General features: G+C 44.9%; 4 protein-coding genes across 9 annotated transcripts; 1 reads left to right on the top strand and 3 right to left on the bottom strand.

Moving 5' to 3' along the window:
• Positions 1-1,092: 1,092 nt before the first annotated feature.
• Positions 1,093-2,930, bottom strand: LOC117746112 (C-X-C chemokine receptor type 4-like). Its single transcript, XM_034554979.1, has 4 exons — positions 2,747-2,930; positions 2,414-2,622; positions 2,016-2,299; positions 1,093-1,906 (listed from the first exon to the last, which is right to left on the bottom strand). Exons 1-4 carry the CDS (start codon positions 2,759-2,761, stop codon positions 1,311-1,313), a joined length of 1,104 nt encoding a protein of 367 aa, XP_034410870.1. The 5' UTR covers positions 2,762-2,930; the 3' UTR covers positions 1,093-1,310.
• Positions 2,931-4,453: 1,523 nt separating this feature from the next.
• Positions 4,454-7,713, bottom strand: si:ch211-227n13.3. Of its 2 annotated transcripts, XM_034554976.1 has the most exons (6): positions 7,528-7,710; positions 6,819-6,899; positions 6,236-6,684; positions 5,647-5,722; positions 5,441-5,563; positions 4,454-5,359 (listed from the first exon to the last, which is right to left on the bottom strand). In XM_034554976.1, the coding sequence occupies exons 1-6, from the start codon at positions 7,563-7,565 to the stop codon at positions 5,011-5,013; spliced, it is 1,116 nt and encodes a 371-aa protein (XP_034410867.1). In that variant the 5' UTR covers positions 7,566-7,710; the 3' UTR covers positions 4,454-5,010. The 2 variants fall into 2 exon arrangements, with proteins under 2 accessions (XP_034410867.1, XP_034410868.1); XM_034554977.1 differs by having other exon boundaries at positions 4,539-5,359; positions 6,236-6,899; positions 7,594-7,713.
• Positions 6,684-14,477, top strand: LOC117746108 (UDP-glucuronosyltransferase 1-1-like). Of its 3 annotated transcripts, XM_034554974.1 has the most exons (11): positions 6,684-7,412; positions 7,975-8,171; positions 8,933-9,463; positions 10,385-10,448; positions 10,535-10,683; positions 11,072-11,199; positions 11,446-11,539; positions 11,674-11,799; positions 11,939-12,026; positions 12,109-12,328; positions 12,635-14,477. In XM_034554974.1, the coding sequence occupies exons 3-11, from the start codon at positions 8,963-8,965 to the stop codon at positions 12,903-12,905; spliced, it is 1,641 nt and encodes a 546-aa protein (XP_034410865.1). In that variant the 5' UTR covers positions 6,684-7,412; positions 7,975-8,171; positions 8,933-8,962; the 3' UTR covers positions 12,906-14,477. The 3 variants fall into 3 exon arrangements, with proteins under 3 accessions (XP_034410865.1, XP_034410864.1, XP_034410866.1); XM_034554973.1 differs by lacking the exon at positions 7,975-8,171; XM_034554975.1 differs by lacking the exons at positions 7,975-8,171; positions 12,635-14,477 and having other exon boundaries at positions 11,939-12,000; positions 12,109-12,279.
• On the bottom strand, positions 13,056-14,846 carry ndufb3 (NADH:ubiquinone oxidoreductase subunit B3). 3 transcript variants are annotated; one of them, XM_034554980.1, is made up of 3 exons: positions 14,760-14,846; positions 13,397-13,525; positions 13,056-13,286 (listed from the first exon to the last, which is right to left on the bottom strand). In XM_034554980.1, exons 2-3 carry the CDS (start codon positions 13,522-13,524, stop codon positions 13,136-13,138), a joined length of 279 nt encoding a protein of 92 aa, XP_034410871.1. In that variant the 5' UTR covers position 13,525; positions 14,760-14,846; the 3' UTR covers positions 13,056-13,135. The 3 variants fall into 3 exon arrangements, with proteins under 3 accessions (XP_034410871.1, XP_034410873.1, XP_034410872.1); XM_034554982.1 differs by lacking the exon at positions 14,760-14,846 and adding an exon at positions 14,529-14,685; XM_034554981.1 differs by lacking the exon at positions 14,760-14,846 and adding an exon at positions 14,486-14,574.
• Positions 14,847-14,861: the final 15 nt, after the last annotated feature.

The raw sequence follows: 14,861 nt of genomic DNA, 5'->3' as shown, positions 1-14,861 counted from the left end.
ATATATATATATATATATATATATATATATATAAAGCCACATAGGATGCGGACGAGATGCACATGATAAGACGGTTACAGTGATGCCAAAGTCAACGCTTCATTGTGGTGCTGAATTACTGTATTTGTTCCTTTTCGTCTCTCTCACAACTCTCTTCTTCTTCATCCTCCTCCACTCCGCTCCAGGAAACAGGACACGGTAAACTTCCAGCTTCTGTTTCTTTCACTTCCAAGTGGAAGTATGTGGGAAGCACTGTTTGTGTGTGTGTGTGTGTGTGTGTGTGTGTGTGTGTGTGTGTGTGTGTATGTGTGTGTGTGTGTGTGTGTGTGTGTGCGTGCGTACATTTAGGTTCTGGATAAATGGATCTCCTGACCCCCTCATGCTCTTTTCTTTCTCACGGTGAAGAAGCAAACTGTTTATCTCATCAACCTAAATCGGCAACCGCAAAGCAGTGAGACAAACACATCCACACACGGCCTCACCCAAAGACACACACGAGTAATTCAGATGCACCTGGGTATCACACTTACTTTAAAGAAGAAGAAAAAAACCATAGTTTCATTTTTCGAAACAACTTCACTGTGTCCATGCTGCGGATCAGTGGGTTCAGCTGGCAGGCGGCTGAGTGATCATGAATCAATACAAATGGAGCTGATGATAATAAAGATTAGAACACGCGCCAGTGTGAACAACTCGTTTTTTCAAAGAATCTTTATCTGTATGCAAACAAAGACAAAGAACGGCGGTATTTATTCTTTTTAAATCGTGATCTGCAGCCTGTTGGCAGCTTGACATTTAAACCACGTATGAGACCAAATAGATTTAATTCAGACAAGCTCTTCTCTATTCATTCCATCTTTTCTTGTTTTTTTTTAATCTTTGGTGTCTTCTGTGATAGAGCTTCATCGACCATCTCGTTAGCTCTAAACTGTTTGTGCACTTTGGGCCTTAATGATATCAGATCTCCCCACTCAGAAGGAGACTTGGTGAGCGCGGCATTCGCTGTGGTTGACTGCTTATAGTACAAGCCGGAAATTCACAGTTTCACCCAGGAAGAAACATCTTTCACAAGAGGAGACATTTTCACAAAGGTGGGTATTTTGCTTAGTTTATTACAAACATCTTCAACAGTACACAACAACACTGAACACAGTATTTACAGGAGAAACCCCCACAGTGAGGGAGAAGACACGTCGTGGGCCAGCAGACTGCTCCTTCCTTTCTCAGACGCTTTCTGAAAATTGTCCCTTTAACCACGTGGCTATATATACACACAGTGAACACACATATGTACAATATATAAGCAAACACTAGCTGGAATGTAAACTGGAGGACTCCGACTCCGTGGTCGTGGAGGCCCCCGGGCGTCTTCGCGGTAAAATCTTCAAACTGGAGGCTCGGCTCAGAGTGAGCGCTCTGCGGGCCGAATTCTTGAACCCGGCCCCCAGGAAGGCGTACAGCAGTGGGTTCAGGCAGCAGTGCGCAAAGGCCATGGGCTCGGCCACCGACAGCCACACGCCGAGGAAGGCCTCCAGCCTGCAGCTGCGGGGCAGGACCTCCAGGCGCAGCAGAGTGTCCACAGAGATGCCCACTCCGTAGGGAAGCCAGCACACGAAGAAGCAGAGAACCAGCGCGATGGTAGTCCTGACCGCTCGCCGCTTCTGCCGCTGGCCACCGAGCGGGCCTCGGGTCAGCCTGGTGACAATGACGCAGTAGCACACCAGGAGAACCAGGCCCGGGATCACCAGACCCACCAGGACCAGCTGGAAGTTGAAGACCGCGACCCAGAGAGGAGCGTTGTATTCTGGGTAGAATCGCTGGCACAGAGTGGCCCCGTCGCCTCCTTCCTGAGTCCGGGCAAATATCAAGTCGGGCACTGCCAGGAGGCCAGCAGGCAGCCAGGCGCCTGCGGGGAGAGAGGAAGACAAAAAGAAGTAAGGCACCGTGGGAATAAAAGAGAAGAAGAGGAGCGTTTCCAAAGGAAAAAGAAAGCTAACCAGTCTTTCAACACTCACCCACATAAACCAGTCTGTGTGCCAGCAGCTGCCTCAGGCCCCCGGTGTTGGTGTCCGTGGCTCGGACCACTGCCAGGTAGCGGTCCAGGCTGATGAACGCCAGGATGAGCACGCTGCCGTACAAGTTGACCGTGTAGATAACGTGCACGCCGACGCAGGCGGCCGCTCCGAAGCGCCAGTCGGACAGAGCCGAGTCCACGGCCCAGAAGGGCAGCGCCAGGACAAAGAGGAGATCAGCAGCCGAGAGATGGAGTCGATACCGGTCCGTGAGGCTGCACTTTGACCTGTAGAGGAAACGCAGGGGAGGTTCACCACAAAGGCCGGTCCTTATTGGTTTTTGTGGAGAGGTTCGCCGGATCAACAAACAACCGCCCCCCCCCCTTCACCAACCCCCTCACCTGCGTTGGCAGCCAAGCACGATGACGACCAAGCCGTTTCCGGTGATGCCCAGGGTGAAGATGAGGGCGTAGACCACCGGCAGGAAGACCTTCTGAAGGTTAGCGGTCATCACGTGCTCCACGTCACAGGGCTCCTCCAGATCCCCCGCCAGGTCCCCGGAACCAGAACCTGAGCCTGTGTCATTAATGTCGTAGTCAAAGACGATATGCTGGAGAGAGGATGAGGACGAGGATTAGAGGCAAGAAGAAAATGCAACAAGTGAACCCAAACACAGACGTTGCGATTCAACACAAAAGCTCCCACGTTGGACCGAACGTCGTTGACAAGCTTACCTCGTAGTAAGACATGACGGAGGCAGCCCGTCTCCTTTCTCAATGGACTGAAGTTCCTGTCTACGGGGGGGTTTATAGCCGGTTCAAGCTCCTCCTCTAAACACGGCAACACATCTGTGTTCCTGCTGAAACCTTTTTCCTGTTTTCGAGGTGTCAGGTGCTGATAGTGGTTCTATCACAGGATACGGTGTTGTGTGTGCGCACTGCTTGAATTGTTTTGGCCCCCAAGACCTTCGTGATAATCAGGACCTATTGGCTGCCGATGGAAATCAGAGAATGTGTGTGTGTGTGTGTGCGTGTGTGTGTGTGAGAGAGTCTCTCAAACCGCCATGCTCTGTTTAAATTGGGACAAGCAGCAGGAGCTTCGGCTCTCACCAGAGTGTGGAAACGTCTTGCATGGATCACCGTAGGAGAGGGAGCCACCCAGAGAAGGATTGTGGCATTCAGCAAGTGAAGAGCGATGATTATCAACTGTGTTCTGGTAACGCTCGTAAGACTTCCTCCGATCTTTCATCGTCAATGAACCACGAGTGTGTGTTAGTTTAACACTAATGCGTCTCCTCCTGTGGGGACTGGAAACCTTTTAGTGTTGGCTGTAATAATTTATAAATAATATTTTTTTTAAAGTTCATTTCAAAAGAAGGATTTAAAATGAATAGAAAAAAAAGGAATTCAATTCATTTAATTTAAATGGATCAAATTCAATATACGTGTTTTGATCAAATAGCAAAGACGTTTAAGTTTAATTGAATTTACTCATGTCAAATTAAACCTCACGTTCCTGCTCCAGCATTTACAGTTTCCAATTCCGGTTGTTTCAAGTTCAAAGATGTAAACACAGCACAGAGCAGAACAGCTGCCAGTGTTAGTGACGTCAACGTATGGTAAACAAGGAAACTGTAAACGGTTGAAGCAAGAAACTAATTGTGAGATGGAATATATTACATTTTAAATAATGTGGTTCCATTTTGAAACTCAATTATTAATGAATCAATTGATTTTAATATAATAATTGTATTAATTGATTTGAATACAACTACATATGCCAAGTTGGTCAGCAGACCCTCTCCACCCTCTCCCTATACATTAATCCCATAAATAAACAGCAACCCCCCCAACCCCCCAAATAAGACCATCAACGCCTCGAGTCCCAACTCTCGGCCCCTTATCTCTTGCTCCTTTTCCTCCACATTCATTGGTATCAGCACCAACATCTTGAAAATAACATTGGTGTAAAACGACCTCCATCTTCCTGGTTTATCCTCATAGAAAAGGATCCCGATAGTTTGGTCAACCTGCTTCTCGGACCAGGAACACGGTGACCGCGTTAATTGGGATTCTGCTGCCGAATAGCGGTTTGGTTTTTAAAGCGGACTTTGAGCTCTCAGTACAGGAGACACACAGGTGTCCATTGTTATATTAAAGGCTGCATTCCATTTAGAGGTACCAGTATGCACACTTGCTCACTGGGACACTAAAAGGTTGTTAATGTTATTAATTGGCTTGCCTAATGACACCTGTGCTTTTCTCTTCTTACAACTTCTCTGTAACAAAACAAAAAAAGCCCATTAAAAAGGCCCAGGGTTAATATACTGTAACCACAGTGCTGATTGTCAGAGTGGCGCCATCATGTGGCCTTCTCCAGAACGTCTGCCCAACAAACTCATTCCTTCAACATGTCTACTGAACATGGCTGCTATCCACAAATTGCCACCAGGAAATATTTATTAATTTAATATTCAGTGTACACAGTGGTGTTCATTCAGACAGAGCGGGCACACACTGCGTCCTATTCCATATACACAATTGATCTTTATAGTTTTTGCAGTTATTATACAAAATACAAAATGTGATATTCCTTACAAAGAGGAAAATATGCAACTGTAAACTGTTGGAAATCAAGCATTGTGGGACAACAGCACATAACATTTTTGTTGTCACTTCTCTGGTGTGAAGCCACCACACCATCAAAGTATTAGTATGTCGAATGTAATTTGGACACAGCTTTTCTAATCTTACTCATTAGTATTCATGTAGTTCTATTTAGCGATACGCTAAAAACAGCATCAATGTTAAAAAAAACTAATAATTTATTCAGAATCATCCTGTTGAATGAAACTTTAAATAAATGCCAGTTTGAAATTACGTGCACGTACGTGAAACTGCAGCAGAACTTTGTCAATAAACACGAGTGTGTGCCTCCAGGTAAACTTCCAGACTAATATTCAGAACAGAATTATAGGCTGAACAAAAGAGTCACAGCGCTAGCGTGTTTCTCTGACGATCATGCTGCTGTTGCCACGCAACTGGGCAAGCAAGTCTCTTAATCCACCCGTCTTCTTTGGCGCTTTCTTCTTGGGTGGGACCTCTATTGGCTTGGTGGTTTCCACGGCGACCGTGGAGGGAATCAACTTTAAAGTCAGATTTCTGTCTGCTTGATCACCGTGAGCCTCAAACCCAGAAGGGCTGGTCAAGCTCACACTGATGCGTTGGCCAGGATTGTTGCTGTGGAGACGCTGCTGCTGGCGACCCTGAGAACCTCCTCTTATCCACTTCCTCCTGTTCTTCTTCCTCTCCTTTTTCACTGGCACTCTGACACACCACCTAAGGTTCCTGAGGCAAAAGTGGAGCACAATTAAGGTTTTCTTTACTTTTTTTTTTTAATGTAATGTGTTCTGGGTAGCGATGAACTACCTCTGAAGGAATGCGTGCGGCCTGAAGCAGGCTGATGATTCTCCCACACACTGCGCAGGTCGCTTTGCACCGTTCTTGGCCGCAAGTCTTTTCTGGACCAGCTGTAGGCAGATCAAAAGCTTCCTGACGAAATAGAGAGGCGGCGTTATAATAAGCTGAAAGCATACATCATAATCAACCACGCGCACACGCAGTAGCGGACTTACCCTCTTGCATTAGGCAGCCTCCTTGGTCTCCAGCTCTTGATCAGGACCCACTGGTCACATGTCAGGGACTTGGGATCTGTGAGAACAAAGGAGAGCGAGAGGTTGAACGTGTGGCAAGCACCGGTGCACAGAAGAAAGACTGAACCGCCAAATGATACATGTGTAATGGCGCTCTCCAGCGAGTGCGCCATTACACACGTACACGGACGAAAAACAGACGTTTTCCTTTGCTTAAAAGGTGTGATTGACAAAGAGTCTAAACAGTTATAGTGTATTCATTATTCATACTGACAGCACAGGCAGATGGTTCTTATCAGAATCAGCGTAATTGGCCAAGTATGTGTACACATACAAGGATCTGGACTTTACTTTGACTTATACATGAGAACTGGATGTTTGGATAGCATGCCAGGAGGGAGGAAATGGGATTTTTGTACCTTGTGTGTGCTGAAACTATGTTGCGGCTCTGCATAGGCTCTTGTTTACAATCTTTTGTCTTGTTTTTTTTTTTTACTAGTGTTTGACAGGCAATAACTCACATTACATGATCCTCTCACGTTGCTGGAACAAGGAGTGAGTGAGCACTCACCATTGTCTAAGAGCTTATTTTTCATCGGTGCCTTCATCTTTCTTGTCTTCTGGTAGAGAGTCTTACAGGCTGAGCACAAGCCCTGTGAAGGCCTCAGTTTCTTGGTAGAGACATTGTTATGGAGGAAGGAAGGACCAGAGGCTATGCTGGAGACAGAGCCACAGTCGTCTGAATTATCGACACCATCATCCGTCACCTCTACAAACTTTACTTCCTCCTCCTCGGCGACAGGCGTGCCGTTGATGATGTCGATGATGTCGATGATGTCGCAGTCGTCTGCTTCGGTCTCCCTCAGTCCCGTCCTTCGTCTCTTACCCCTCCACCTGCGCTGGATAACGTCTTCACTCGGACTGGGGCTTCTCTGGGGACTCCTCTTGGAAGCCTTTGGTGGTCTGGAGGAGCGTCTGGGATACATTGCTAATTTCCACTTCACACTATACTCAAAGGACCTGCAACGGGCAGAGCAACAGTGGCCAAGCACCAGTCAAGTGTAATACATTGGTGTGTCATCACCAAGCTGCACAGCTTTATCTTATTTCAGTCGCAGGCCGAGAGCGCTTCAGAGTTCTCTTGTGGTCTTTACCTGTAATATTCAACTCTTATAAACGATGACTGAATGAATGACTCCAAGTTGTCCGCATCGTACTCGCAGTCAGCCGCCGACCTGTGGAGACAACAAACCACTTTACTGGCCGACAATCTCAAACAGAAAAATACAGCACACAAATACGGAGTTGTTCTCCTGTTCCAGCTCGATCTCACTTGTCAAATCGATTTTCATTTTTATAGGCAGAATATCACCGATGTTCCTCTTTGCAATCTGCGCGGCATTGTGATGAGTTTGCTTTGTAACACGACCCTTCACACCTCGAGCTCTATCGCAGCAGGTGAAGTAAACTTGGCCAGGAGGCGCACAAAGGATCCGCCCATCTCACTCTCTGGTCACGTGATCCTGCGTATCTCCAGTACTAGCGGCTGACTACGTACAAATAAACATTGTATTTTGTCTCGAGCGCCGAGGAGAGTAAATTAAGTGTTTCCCATATATTCATATTAAACTAACTTCAGGTGTTCAAACAGGGCCTGTCCAGAAGGCGAGACCTCGGGAGGAGGGAACGAGAGTGACGGCGAGCCCGTCGGAAAAGTCGACACAGCATAAAGTAGCTAACAGTTATATGTGAGTATCTTAGCTAACGTTAGCTACGCTAATCAGACTAAGACCCTAAAACCGTAAATCACGCAGAAAGCCACAAGGGATGACGTCAGCACTGAGACTAACTTATGACACTTACTGTTTCTCAGGTGTTTCACAGTTTACGTGATTTGACATGTTGTTCACAAAACAGCGAGGCGCTTACTTGTAAACATAACGGGCTCGTGACTTAATGAGCTCGCGGACTTGGACGTTCGATTTGTTGTTGCGCTCGAGGATCACTTGAAGATGCGCGCGGGGGAAAAGGAGCGGAAGTTGTTCTTCTTCGCTGGTGTTTATTGACGATTGGCAAACCAACTCGAAGGGGCGTTACCGCCGTCTACTGGGCGAGAGTGTGGAGCAGCAGACGGAAAATAAATGAAAAATAAAAAACATTCTCTCCAGTATTCCTGATACAATAGCCTAATTAACTCACTTGAAAGTATTATATATATACATTCGGCATATATATACTCCTAAGAGTGTATGTGTGTGTGTGTGTGTGTGTTTGTGCGCGCATGCGTGTGTGCTTCATAATTTGTAATAGCGTGGGTTGGGGCCCTTCGTAACTACCGAATGCCACTGCTGAGTAGCACAAGATGGGACCACATCATAAAATAATGCCGGACAGAGTGGTTGTGCAAGTTTCAACAGACCAGAAAACGGTTGTTGGATGCTAATTCACAGCATCCAAACGCTGTAGTAATGTTTCGACAAAATTCTTGGGGAACAGACTTGACAAAGGTGGGGTACACTTCCTTCTACTTCTAACTGCATCGTGACTCAAGCACTCTGTGAGAAGGGTTGTTGTCTTTCGAGGCAAAGGGGTTTAAACTGTACAGTGGGCTACTTGATATGCTTTCTTGTCACTTATATATTTAGTGTAAGTATAGCTCCTTCTGTTAATTAAGATTGTACCAATGGAATTACCATTCATTTCACATATATATAAGGCTTTTGCATAACTTTTAAAGGACGCTCCCGTTTACTGCCAGAAGTGGAGAACAATGGGGTTATTGCAGCACAAACACTTCTGTTCAAAGAGGTCCAAACTTCAGCAACACTTGGCTTATAAAGAACATCGTAATTGTCCAATATGTTGATCATGTTCATCATAGACCTGGAGCCACATGACTATATACCCAACTATCTGTGACGGCCTGAAATACAAAACACTGCCGTTTCCTCCACTGAACTCTTCCCCAGTCCCCCAGGCACCGTGTCGGGTGTGATCGTGTGCTTTGTTTCATGTATCACAATAAATTCCATTACACAGTAACTAAAACACTGACAACCCCATATCAATTACCTCCAACTGCCAGCTTTTCAGGGCTGTAGTTGTCGCTCTTGTTAAGGCATTGAACACACGCACACCACTCTAATTCACAGAGGAATCTTTAGCAGCCCAGATAAAGGATCCTGAAGGGCGGGAGTGGTTTACGTAAGCATAGAGAAAGGGGCGTTTTCTTACATTGCCTCACATGTACCTCTGCGGTTGGTTTCAGTGAGCCGCAGACACAGGAGCAAAGAGAACAATGTGGAAAGCAGCAGTGTCGGTGCTCCTGCTGCTAAACATGGCTGTGCAGGTGAATGGTGCCGGAGATAAGACGAGGGGTTCTGTGGCAGAATACCCCGGGCCGGAGAAGAAGGTGAAGGCAGGAGAGGCTACTTCTGCAGGTTTCCTGGGCAACTTGCTGGTGGTTCCCATGGATGGGAGTCACTGGGTGGGTGTGAAGGCCATTGCCCAAGAAATGGGTCGCCGTGGCCACAGGGTCACCGTGGTCATTCCAGAGATCAGCGTACGGATGGGTCCAGGGAAGCACTACGACACCGTGACCTTTCCTGTTCCTTATGACAAGGCTTTTATTGATTATGTCTTGTCCTCAAACAAGGACGCGATCCAAAAATCTGCCCAGACTTTTACGGAGAAGATAACGACAAAACTCTCAAAAATAAAGAGGATTTCAGGTTTTATCCACATCACGGCCGAGAGCCTACTGTTCAATGACAGTCTGATCTCACATCTGGCAGAGCAGGTGAGTACCAATACAGAGGTTGAACATGACATCAGGGGGTATAATCTAATAAATGAAATGAAATACAAAAGCTTCACTGAATGCTACACTTGTGAGGCTTTTATTTGATGTGTCTACTTCCCTTCACCTTTTGGGTCTTTTGCTGTATTGGATATAACGTGTTGGTGGCGTTATGTGCAACATCTCTAACTATTAAAGTTGGGACAGCGGTAGAAGTCATATTCATATTATTTACTAGTAAAATAACATTAAAACATGAACAAAATATTTGTGTCAAACGTGCAGAAAGAAAAATGTCCCCCGTTACTGAGATATTACAATATATGTAATGATTAGACTGGTAATACTGATGTATCCATGTTTAGGAAGCATTTACTGTTCTAGCTGGTTCAGGTGGAGCTGAACTAACTTACATACAATCATGTTGTGAAGTCCAGTGGTTCCCAATCTAGGGGTCAGGACCTTTGTAAAGGGCCACAAGATAAATCTGAGTGGTCATGTGATGATTGTAGGGGGAGGAAATATAAATGCTGTGGACATTACACCCTTATGGACAGTTAATTAAATGAAACCCATGACGTTTTGGGAGAAAAGGACGCAAACCATTCACATCTGAAACATGACAAGGAGCCGCAACTGGACGCTACTTTTTTAAGTTGTAACAGCCAAAACGGTTAGAAACTACTGGTTCAGTACATTGTAAATATACCATTTTCATCTGCAGTCCTTTACTTGAAATACTCAAGTAGAAGACTTACACCACTTAGAGAAGGATGATAATCGAGCTTTGTCATCAGCATGATACCCCTCTTCTGTTAAAAATCTGGGCATGAGTCTATTGAGTGGAAGGAATTGTGCTTTATTAGTGCACGCTGTTGAAGATTCACTCCTTCCTCCTGCATTTCCTTTGCACCTGTTCAGAACTTTGATGCCGTCCTTACAGACCCCATGGTTCCCACAGGCTCATTAATAGCTCGTAAGCTAGGTGAGTGACTTCTGCCCCACTTGGATTCCTTGTGCTCTTATATGTCGGCACATCTTCTCACCACTCATATGTAACATCGTTTTCAGGTATCCCCACTATAAATCTGATGCGGGGAATTCCATGTGGCTTGGATATGAAGTCTGCAGGCTGCCCCTCCCCGCCGTCATATGTGCCCCGCTTCTTCACCAGATACACAGATAAAATGAGCTTCAAGGAGAGAACGATCAACACTTTGGTAAGCGACTACGGTCAGATGGGCATGGACAGGCGCATGCATGAAGGGTGGCCATGTTCGTGGGGTGGCCTCCTCTCTAATTTATTAGGCGAAACACTGATTCTGTGCTGACCAAACTACTTTGTATTCCTCTTTTCTTTGTCTCATAATTCCACAGACATATGTTGATATTTTCATGGCGTTTGCACTGGAAGAAACATGCCACTATCAATCCCCCCCCATGGCATTCAGTATGGCAATAAAGAAAGAAAACACACATAGTGACTCTCCCTATACTGTACATTCAGAGTTCTTTAGCTCAAGATGACACCGTTCAACTTAGACTGCAGGACTACATACATGTACTTTGTACATTTGTTTATTGCTCTGTGATGCCTCCGACCTTCAGGTGGCTTTTCTGGAGCCGCTGCTATGCCGACTGATATACTGGTACTTTGATGAAATAGCCTATCGGTTCCTGGGAGAAGAAATCGGCATCGCTGAAGTGCTGTCAGACTCTGCTATCTGGCTGATGAGGTAACATGTGCAAAGGTTATGTATTGATATTTGGGAGAAGAATACACACCGACCTAGATTGTTCTATGTAGAAGTACTTACGCCAGCATATACTCATACACTCATACACTCATAAACAAGGGAGGATTTTGATGCAACGGTACTGTTATTGCTGTTTCATGGCACGAAACCACACTGAAGTGAAAACACATCTTACCTTGAGTCTCACATACAGATCAATATTGGGGTACTGTGTTGTTTAAACAGGATGGACTTCACCCTGGATTACCCGCGCCCAATTACGCCAAATGTGGTACTAGTTGGTGGAATCAACTGCAACGTGAGACATCCTCTGCCCGAGGTAAGGCCTGTGTGTTTGTGAGTTCCCCTGCACTTTATCTGACTTCTTTTAATGCCCTGAAACACAGATAGATAGAGAACGAGAATAATGACAGATCTGTGTGTGTGTGTGTGTGTGTGTGTGTGTGTCTGCAGGATTTGGAGTCTTGGGTGTCAGGAGAACATGGTTTTGTAGTGTTCACTCTGGGCACCATGGTGTCAGATCTGCCAGAAGAGACAACCGCCGTCTTCCTGGATGCCTTCAGACAGATTCCACAGAAGGTACAGGAATATATATATATATATATATATATATATATATATATATATATATATATATATATATATATATATCCATTTGGAATTATACATCAGTGCAATAATCAAAAAGCAATAAATGACACGTAGCGTCTGTTGATAGGTAATATGGAGGTACACTGGGAAGGTTCCTGACAGTGTTCCAGAGAATGTGAAGTTGATGAAGTGGGTGCCTCAGAACGACCTGCTAGGTCTGTAAAAACGCTGCTACACATCTTGACATACGAAAGCACCATAGCGTAGCATCTGACATCTTTGTGTGTGTTGTGTCAGCACATTCCGGAGCTCGGGCCTTCATCACTCACGCTGGCTCACACGGGCTCTTTGAGGGACTGTGTCATGCTGTTCCCATGGTGATGGTGCCACTTGGTGGAGACCAGCCAGACAACGCCGAGAGATTTGCGAGCAGACAAGTCGGAGTGGTGTTGGATATTTTTTCGATCACCACAGAAAGCCTTGTTCAGGGACTGAACGAGGTCATCAATGACACCAGGTGAGGGGGTCAGAAGTTCACACTCGATAAAAACAAGTTCCTTAAATTGTATTCTATTGTGTGTTTTATTCAGTCAATCATTACATACAATAAGTAAAGCCACAATCTAATAGACAAGAAATAAATGACTGAAAGGCTATAGGCATTTCTAAATTATTCTAAATTAAATCAGATCATTAATTAGTAAGATTAATTAAATCTTTGGGCTGATGATGATCGCAGTACAAAAGATCTGGAATCTGCTTTTCGAACTACTTCACTTCAAATGTGTTCTTAAACTCTTGCCATCAATCTGTTTTTTTCCAGGTATAAAGAGAACATACAGAAGCTGTCGGCTCTCCATAAAGACCGGCCAGTTGACCCACTCGACCTTTCAGTGTACTGGACAGAATATGTGATGCGGCACAAAGGAGCAAAACATCTCAGATCGGCTGTCCATGACCTTAACTGGCTCCAGTACTTCTGTCTGGATGTAATAGTACTGCTGGCTACTGTAGTGCTGTTTTTTGTAATACTGTCAGTACAATGCTTGAAACTATTCATCAGGAAACTGGGCAGGAAGAGGAAGCAGGACTGACCGGGTGATACAATCGATCCTTCGTCTCAGCAATAACACTGTATGTCAAGGGAGATTAAAACCCCATCACTGTGGTTGAAATAGGAACACAAAGTTAAGTTGGTTGTGGTTTAAAGATGTGACAGGATGCACGAAGAACAAGAGAAAACATGGGGTGATCACAAAAACATTTAATGAACAGGAAATACAGAATATTATTAGACTCCAGACTCTGGGGACAACGATGAGCATTAGTGGCCGCCCTTCTTGGGTGGGAACAGGGCGTACTCGACAGCCAGAGCAACGGTAAAGGCAGCAAAGCCCCACTTGAATCCTCTCAGCAGCACATCAGACAGAGTCACAGCACGGGCGAAGCCGCCGGAGTATCTCCAAGCCTCGTTGCTGCAGAGTCCAGAGTGGCGGCAACAGGAGAGAAAGATAGGGTGCAGGGTCAGGAATAAGATAAGATGACTTAAACATCCATGATATCTCATGTAGCTAGAAGTACTGACCGTGCCCATGGATCCTTGAGGCCCCTGGCTGCCAGTCTCTGCTTGGTGAACTCCAGTGGCGTTCCCTGCACCTTCCACTGCCGCCAGTCTGGCATGGACATCTTGTTGTGGCCGTGGTCACCTCCCATGCTGAAAACATATACAGATATATGCAATTATACATAATAACCTCCCTGACGTTATAATTTGTGTTTTAAATTTGAGAAATCTACAGCTTTGAGTAAAAACAAAGCAAAGTGAAGATATGAGTCTCGCAATAATACATATTATGTCCATATCGCATAAAGTCTCTTGAATCCAGGCGTAAACATAATTGCCCCCGATGTATAAGTGATATCGGCTTATTCTTTGGTTTCTATTTTTGTTTTGTGTCTAACTTGTGTCAAATTTCTTTTAGTGTAAAGGGTTGTGGACATGTCATTCAAATATTGTTTTGGTGATCAATGCCAAGTGTTCATTTTGGCCAAAGCTGAAGCAATATGAAAATATAATCATCTGTGATAATTTAAAAAAATCTCATACATAAAAATGTAAAGATACACAACTTCATTGTACTTTAATACATGTTAATGTTCATTGTATAAGCCGAGGTATGAAAACCTATGTCTCTGGTTATTACAGTGATATTACAGGGAGGTGGATGCATTTAGCTCCTGTTTGTATGGAAGTTAATGTCGAAGTAGGCTGCCGTCTATTGTAAATACAAGTCCACTTTATACTTCTAAACACATACCCTGGGTATTTTACTTTTCTCAGGACGCACAACTATTCACAATGTGTTTGTTTTTTTACACTCAAAGTATTACAACATAACACCTCATTTGATCCACTAACGTGACATCATCCCTGGGAGGCCAATTGCTCCAAAACTGCTTAGGATGGTACATGACGATTATAATAACGTTTAAAGTGGATGACACGAGAGGAATGTTTTATAATAAACCTTATTCATTGTACTTATTTATTTTAGCTTTGTATTTGTTTTAGTATCGTTGAGACCATGGATACAAACCACCGGTTAATCAAACCCTGGCACAATCATCCACGTTGAGACAGCTTTGTTACCCGTGTGCTGTTTCTAATAAATACCCAGAGAAGCAACTCGTCGCTGCTCTTCGTTGCGTAACGTTACCGAGAATGAAAGATCCCTCTGAACACCGGACACTGCTAGCATCACGCTAGCATCACGCTAAGTAACCGAGCTGACTTACGTCGTGTCGCTGGACAGACACAACGGCAGCATTTGTTCTGAGACGCGTTATCGACACCTTCATGGTGTGTGAAGATAGTTGTGTCAGCCACCGTGAACGAGCAGCATGCGACACAAATGTCAAATGTGTATCTTGAAAGAAAAACACTGTACCTGAGCGGTTTGTTGTGACCTCTGTTGTTGGACTAAATATTTGCGACAGTAAACTTTGTTTTACGGTAACATTACGGCACAGCGTTTGGGACAAACCACCAG

The sequence above is a fragment of the Cyclopterus lumpus genome, chromosome 17 (genome assembly GCF_009769545.1).
Source record: "Cyclopterus lumpus isolate fCycLum1 chromosome 17, fCycLum1.pri, whole genome shotgun sequence".
Taxonomy (NCBI): Eukaryota; Metazoa; Chordata; class Actinopteri; order Perciformes; family Cyclopteridae; genus Cyclopterus; species Cyclopterus lumpus.
Note: the sequence above shows the minus strand (reverse complement) of the source record. Positions and strands in the feature narration are given on the sequence as shown.